The sequence below is a fragment of the Gigantopelta aegis genome, chromosome 8 (genome assembly GCF_016097555.1).
Source record: "Gigantopelta aegis isolate Gae_Host chromosome 8, Gae_host_genome, whole genome shotgun sequence".
Taxonomy (NCBI): Eukaryota; Metazoa; Mollusca; class Gastropoda; order Neomphalida; family Peltospiridae; genus Gigantopelta; species Gigantopelta aegis.
The window spans coordinates 69834055-69842169 of record NC_054706.1 but is presented as its reverse complement, the minus strand read 5'-3'; the positions used below and the strand labels follow the sequence as shown (position 1 = coordinate 69842169).

The window sequence follows — 8115 nt, the reverse complement described above, 5'->3', positions numbered from 1 at the left end:
AAAAAACGTAGTCGTGATAAATTATGTAAAGAATGGAAACTTGATTGGAGAGATCAATTTAATTTATTAGGAATTAAGTTTGATGTCGATTTAGAAAATATAGTTAAAATTAATTATTCTGATAAATTGAAAACTATTGAGTCTTTAATGAATATTTGGTCAAGTAGAACTTTAACACCATTAGGAGGAAACACTGTTGTAAAATCTTTATTTATTGCAAAACTAAATCATTTATTTTCGGCCATTCTGAACCGAACTATTAATTTAATGCAATAATTTCAAAAGAAACTGTTTAAGTTTATATGGAAAGGAAAACCAGATACGGTCAAACGTGTACAAATGAATTACAATATTAGAGATGGAGGTATGAAAGTTCCCAATGTACAAATGTTTATTATGGCACACAAGATTACTTGGATCAAAAAACTATGTACAGGTTCTAATTTGAAATGGAAATTGTTAACACTAAACGAGATTACCAAGTTTGATCATATAATGGAATTTGATCCAGATTATATTGAAAAAATATTGTGTCAACAGTAAAAAATAACTTTTGGAAAGACAATTTATTGGCTTGGTGTGCATACCACAAAATATGTAAGAACAAACTCAGTAGTGACAATGACATACAGTCTCAATTTATTTGGTATAATGATGGCATTAAAATAAATAATAACTCAGTATTTTATAGAGACTGGTATGAAGCAGGAGTTAGGTATATAAATGACTCAATAGATGACAATGGTAAATTTTATACATATGAACAATTTATTACAATATAGAATGTTAAAATTAATTTTATTCATTACTGTAGTATTTTAAGTACAGTCAAACGGTATTGTAAGATATATAAAATAAACAATTCAAAATAAAACTAAAAAACGCCATTCTTCATTACAATAATTCTGAATTTAACAAACTACAAAGGCAGTAAACGTTATTATAATATATTGCTTGGATCAAATAAAAAAGAAGAAGGATAAAATTGAAATGAGTTAAACTGTCATTATCAAGAATACGATTGGAAACTTATAAATGTAATGCCGTTTCGCTGCACAGACAATACAGAATTAAGATGGTTTCAGTAAAAAATTATCCACAGAATATTACCAAATAACCGTTTTTTACATACCATAGGATATATTGAGTCTTCACTTTCTTCTTTCTGTGAAGATGAAATATCAACATTAATTCATTTGTTTTTGACTGTAGTAAAATTAATCAGATTCCAGATACACTCAGTAGAGTTCATAGTTCAAACACAGTTTGTGATGAAATGGAATTTGAAGTGCATACAATTGAAAATTTGCAGGTTTCCAAAGATAGACGATCAGAGATGAAGATGGAAACACAGAATGATGAAACGCTTCAAAAGCTGAAGAATGTAGTTTTTCATGGATGGCCTGAGTTGTCAAATGAAATTGGCATTCAAATCAAACCACACTGGAATATTAGAGAACACATCACTTACATTGATGAACTCTTGTTGAAAGGTATTTGTATAATAGTTCCAGAATGTATGAGAAAAGAAATGCTAAGGCAAATTTACATAAGTCACTTGGGAATTGAAAATGTGTCCGAAGAGCCCGAGACATTTTATACTGGCCAAATATGAGTTCTCAGATCCATGATATTGTTCCACAATGTGGAGTTTGTTGTCGCTATAGAAACAAACAACAAAAAGAACCACTACATTCACATGAGATCCCAAAAAGACCCTGGCAAGTGGTTGTATCGGATTTGTTCGAATTGGATCGTGAAAATTATGTCGTGATTGTGGATTACTATTCAAAGTTTCAATACTGAAAGATACAAAAAGTAACACTATCATTGATGTTTTGAAAGAAAACTTTGCTCAACACTTCATACCAGAAATAGTAAAATCCGACAATGGACCTCAGTATTCAAATTATGAATTCAAAGAGTTTTCAAAGATTTATGGATTTGTTCATATCACATCGTCGCCAATATATCCACACATCAATGGAATGGCAGAGCATACTGTTCAAACAGTAAAAAAGATGGCTAAATTTCAGGAATACACAATTTAGGTATACCAATTCAGTTGTTCATGGGTCGTCGTACACGAACTACTCTACACATTAGAACATCTCTTCTCAAACCAGGATTCAGTCACAGAATTGCGCAATTCGTTGATGAGAAAACAGGAAAAACAAAAACTATGGTACAATAAGACAGTGAAACCTTTAAAGAAACTGAAACCGGGAGATGTTGTTCGAATGCGAGATGAGCAGAAAACATGGTCACCAGCTGTTGTTGTGAAAACATATATTGTACAAAAGAACAATACACTATACAGAAGAAATCGGAGAAATATTATTAAAACTAATGAAGAGAAACCTCATGAATCACAGCTAGACTTAGAACTGTCAAACTCTTCAAATCGTGATGTCAGTCAGCCAGCCAGATATTACTGATAAGTTGTCAAATGGACATACCAGACATCAGCTTGATGAAACCATTGGACAGTTTGCTGAAACCTGTGTGAAACCTGCATCTAACACTTCGCAAGTATTCAGTCGTGTTAGTGGTAGACAGATTTGGAAACCACCAAGGTTTATGGATTAACTTTGGATGTGTTCAGTCTGATAGTGGACATGACAATTTGTGTCTGGAGAAATTCCTTGTTTGGTTTTGTAATTATAAAATGTAATTTGAAAACATTCAGTTTTTTAATTGTATTTTATACATGAGTCTGAAGGACATTCATAACAGGATATGTGACTCATATTGATTTGAACTTTAATGTTTAATTGAAGAGTGTAAGCTAAATTTGGTTAAGGCTAAATGTTGTTTGAAATGTATCAGATCGGACTGTGCAAAGTTTTTATTAATAGTCTTTATCAAGTCTCGAGGAAGGTGACATTCAATATCAGACATGGGACTTTAAGAGACTGTAATTAAAGCATTACGTCATAACCTTTGCACACGTCATTATGTATTACGTCATGTGATTGATACACGTCACATAAAGGAGTCTTGACACCCATCTAGTTTGTTGTATGTAATACTTCAAAGACCGTCTTGTCGGGCCGATGTGCGCTTAGCATAATTCTTTAGTGGAATTATGCAACATCATTCCACGCGGATGTTGCCGACAAATTCATTGTCCGTGTGCAACTCATCTGCCTATGATGGCCCAGTCTAGCTGTTGACAGAAAACGTGCCAGATGTTATCCATTCACCGATTTCATAAGCAGTGATAAGACAGATTCTAGCCGTACTAAACGTGATCATATGCAGCGTACAAGCACATTCCCGTGTCATTTATGTCAATTTTATGAATGAAATCGATTAATTGGTAATTATTATAACAAACAAATGTACAAATAGCAAAATATGGTACTAGTAGATATGATATAGCACCTAATAAAAGCCCAGATCGCATTTCGGTGATAAAATTCACTTTTGTTGGAAGATTGCAAACATTAGACAACCAGCAATACATTGTCTGCAAAAAAACCACCTGATATTCTAAAGAAGTCCTGCCCTGAACGGAAGAGCTGGCAGTAGTCAGAACGTGCGTTCATGATAGGCGTGCGTTATAGCAGCTTGCTCTAAATTAAAATGTGCATGTTAAACCACTTTAATTTGAACTAAATAATAAAATCTACTTGATATGATGTTAGTTGTCAAAAAGGCCGAATTTACGAAATCAGTTTTTTTCTATTAAACACGGATGTTTAAGCACTGTAAATGTACGTAGTTACACGCATGTAAGTTATAAACAGGCTTCCAAAATTCGGCCCAGTGTCTTTAACTATAGTTATTTTTCATTGGTGCAGTTATAGTCGTGTGTCGTAGTTCGCCCCAGCATCATCAACAAAAGCAGGATTGTGACACATTTCAGACGAGTTCTGTTGAGACATGCCATGATTGTTTTTACTCTTTTCCATGTCTACCGATTTTACTTCCTCTTCAAAATCTGTTTTCACTTTCACGTCGTATTTCTGAAAAGACACGTTACAGATTAAGTTACACCTTTGTAAATAATGTTGACACAGCTACCTCTTTGAAAAAAGTGTGGTGACTGTGACACTTTCATTAACAATGTTATGGCGACATCTACAATTTACTTACAATATGGTGACGACTACACTTTCATGAACAATGTTATGGTGATAGTTAAACTTTTATTAAAAAAGGTGGCAGCTACACTTTCGTTCAAATGTGGTGACAGCTACAATTCGATAAACACTGTTGTGGTCACAGATACATTTTCGTGAATAATATTGTGATGTCAGCTACTCCGTTGTGGATGATACCACAGCCAATAATTACCTTAAAAGAAACAAGACTTACTCCTTTGTGTATTATTCCACATCGTAGAGGTTTAAGAATGGCCTCTGGTACACACGGGAACAGTTTATCAAAGAGAGGACAGATCAGCCTGGGATCCAGTGATGATGGTCGGGTGTAGCCTGGGAATACAAGACATCGTATATATATATATAGATAGATAGATAGATAGATAGATAGATATATATATATATATATATATATATATATATATATATATATATATATATTACATATTACAATATATTACAATAAACCATGTATAGCTAGTACATAAGAGAGTGTACAAATGATAAGGCTATAAAAGTGCAGGTATAATGTTAACATCATAGTGATGATAAGATTCCAGTCTGGTGGGTACTACGTTCGTGTCCCACTTGAGGCCACTTTTCAGGCTTATACCGACTCCATCCTAGGGTGAGTATCACTGACAGAAAGATTCGCCCTCTTGAAGCGATTTCACCAGTATAATTATGAGCGTGTCATGATGAACTGACAGCTGACGTGGCGTTACTCATAACGGTGCAGGAAGGATGCATTGTCCAGTAAAGGATCTACTCGGGAGTGGCCGTCCTATAGACCATGCCATAGATAGGGATTCATTAACTATTTTTCTAAATCCCATTCTGTCTTTATCGTGGATAACGGTTTTCTCGTACAAATTTCAAAGATTAATCCCCATGATTACCTAACAGGAGCATCCGGTTCCATGTAACCAGGACTGGGCGATACCAAGATAGCCCAACTGACTACAAGTGTAGAGTACAACCCTTTCAAGTAATCTTATACCGAAACGGACATACTACGGCTTCAATCATCTCGAGGGGCTCAGTGTTAGAGAACTGGCTTGAGGTGCGTTGGGTGATAGGATCGATCCTTAGTCTTGGACTGTTCGCTTAAGGTGTTTTGAGTTGCAGAATCGATCTGTGTTTACCCATTTTCGGCTGAGCCATTATATTATATATACTAAAAGACACTTGGTATTGTTTGTAAGTGGCGATAGCGGGTCAATCTAATTATAATTAGCTCCACTATTACATGTGGATCTAACAGCAGCCCGTTGGAGCTCATGTCCAGTTGACCTTTCATTCGACCAATCAAAACCTTACTTTCAAAATCGTGCCAGTGACTTGAAAAGAATTTGAAAACATTCGGGATTATGCCGAGGATATACGAAATAATTCGGGTGAATTACGAAGTATGCCGGAAACTAATTGCAATATAAAATTTTATATAAAATTCGTTTCAAGACAAAAAAATAAACCGTGATGGTATAGCCATAAAATCTGTTTATACTAGTATACAATCCAAAGTTTATTTCTGCACTTTTCCCCCTGTTTTTTCAATGTTAAAATAGACCAACAAGTTCGCCTATTGCATAAATAGTCTCGCCTGATGTTTTTAGAATTTGTATGCTCCCGAATAACGCTATAAAAGTCGAAGTGTAATTGGTCGATATTTAAATTGTTATTTATAGATGAAATGTCACCTGGGGCCTAATTCACTAAAGTCTCGCAACTTTGCGATCTCGCAGTGCAATGCTAAAAGACTTGCAAAGAGGATGCTTTGTTGTCTAGCAGAGCCTAAGAGAGCTTTGTGAATTAGGCCCCTGGACATGGGAGTCCACGCAATGCTGTTAGATCTACTGGCTAGACCCAGTAGAGCTAATTTTAATCAGATTGGATAGCGGGTCATAACCCAAAAACCCATGTTCTTCCTCCCATGTCCCCCCACTCACCCATACTCTCCCTACCTCCCATGCTCTTCACCCATATCTCTTTTGTTTAAAATAAACAAATAATAAAATGAATTAAACGGCCCACACCTGTGATGAAGCTGACCACCAGCCCCACGATCACGACCACCGCCATGGCTGTCGGTGTGTAATGGAAGTACGACAGTTTGTACATCGGGTAGAACGGATCACTAAAATACACACAGACATACTTCAAGACATGTATTGTTAAAATATACATCGAGTAGAACGGGTCACTAAAATACACACAGACATACTTCAAGGCCTGTATTGGTAAAATATACATAAAAAAAAAGAAAAAAAGTTTTATTTAACGACGCACTCAACACATTTTATTTACGGTTATATGGCGTCAGACATATGGTTAAGGACCACACAGATTTTGATAGGAAATCCGCTGTCGCCACTACATGGGCTACTCTTCCGATTAGCAGCAAGGGATCTTTTATTTGCGCTTCCCACAGGCAGGATAGCACAAACCATGGCCTTTGTTGAACCAGTTATGGATCACTGGTCGGTGCAAGTGGTTTACACCTACCCATTGAGCCTTGCGGAGCACTCACTCAGTGTTTGGAGTCGGTATCTGAATTAAACATCCCATGCCTCGACTGGGATCCGAACCCAGTACCTACCAGCCTGTAGACCGATGGCCTGCCACGACGCCACCGAGGCAGGTAAATATACATCAGGTAGAATACATACAGTTATACTACAAGATCAGTATTGTTCAACTGTACATCTACTAGAACAGGGCCCGTGCTTATATGTGTTATAAAACATTTAACATTGGTTTAACATTGAGTTCAGACTCAATCTCTAACGACGTCACACACATACAATTTATATGGCATTGTCATGACATTATTGTCTCAGACTCTATTAGAGTCTCGAGTCTAGACTTTAAAAGTTTTATAAGCACCAGGCCTGGTCTCTAAAATACTTCAATACAAATAATTGTTAATGTGGTAGAATGGGTCATTAATAATAAGGTTTTTTTGGGTCTTTTTAGTTTTTTTTTTGTTAAATCCAATAATACTTCAAGACCAGAATTAAATTTAACTATTTCGGGTAAAACGGATCACAAAAATACTCACGATAATACTTCAAACAAAGTATAGTTTTAAACTGTACAGCTAGAACGGGTTACAAAAATACACAGTAATACTTCAAGACCAGTATAATGAAACTGAACATCTGGATGGTACTTCAATACCAGGGATCTGTTCCACGAAGCGAGCTTAGCGCTAAGATCACCTTAAATCACCTATAGTGATCTAGTAGAAATAGTCACTAAAATACACACGATAATACTTCAAAGACTAGTATTAGTACACTGCACATCTAGTTGAAATAGTCACTAAAATACACACGATAATACTTCAAAGACTAGTATTAGTACACTGCACATCTAGTAGAAAGGGTTACTAAAATACACACGATAATACTTCCAAGACCAGTATTGGTACATTACACATCTAGTAGAAAGTGTCACTAAAATACACACGATAATACTTCAAGACCAGTATTAGTACACTGCACATCTAGTAGAAAGGGTCACTAAAATACACACGATAATACTTCAAGATCAGTATTGGCACATTATACATCTAATTGAAATAGTCACTAAAATACACACGATAATACTTCAAGATCAGTATTGACACATTACACATCTAGTAGAAAGGGTCACTAAAATACACACGATAATACTTCAAGATCAGTATTAGTACATTACACATCTAGTAGAAAGGGTCACTAAAATACACACGATAATACTTCAAGATCAGTATTAGTACATTACACATCTAGTAGAAAGGGTCACTAAAATACACACGATAATACTTCAAGATCAGTATTGGCACATTATACATCTAGTAGAAAGGGTCACTAAAATACACACGATAATACTTCAAGATCAGTATTGGCACATTACACATCCAGTTGAAATAGTCACTAAAATACACGCGATAATACTTCAAGATCAGTATTGGCACATTACACATCTAGTAGAAAGGGTCACTAAAATACACACGATAATA

General features: G+C 35.4%; 1 protein-coding gene across 1 annotated transcript in view; it reads right to left on the bottom strand.

Moving 5' to 3' along the window:
• Positions 1–616: 616 nt before the first annotated feature.
• Positions 617–8115, bottom strand: part of LOC121380071 (sodium-coupled monocarboxylate transporter 1-like) — a 34728-nt gene continuing 27229 nt past the window's right edge. The window contains exons 13-15 of the mRNA XM_041508820.1: positions 6146–6246; positions 4324–4442; positions 617–3971 (exon numbers count right to left, since the gene is read on the bottom strand). Of these exons, the coding sequence (XP_041364754.1) occupies positions 3807–3971; positions 4324–4442; positions 6146–6246 (385 nt within the window). The 3' untranslated portion in view covers positions 617–3806. The remainder of the gene's footprint in view (positions 3972–4323; positions 4443–6145; positions 6247–8115) is intronic.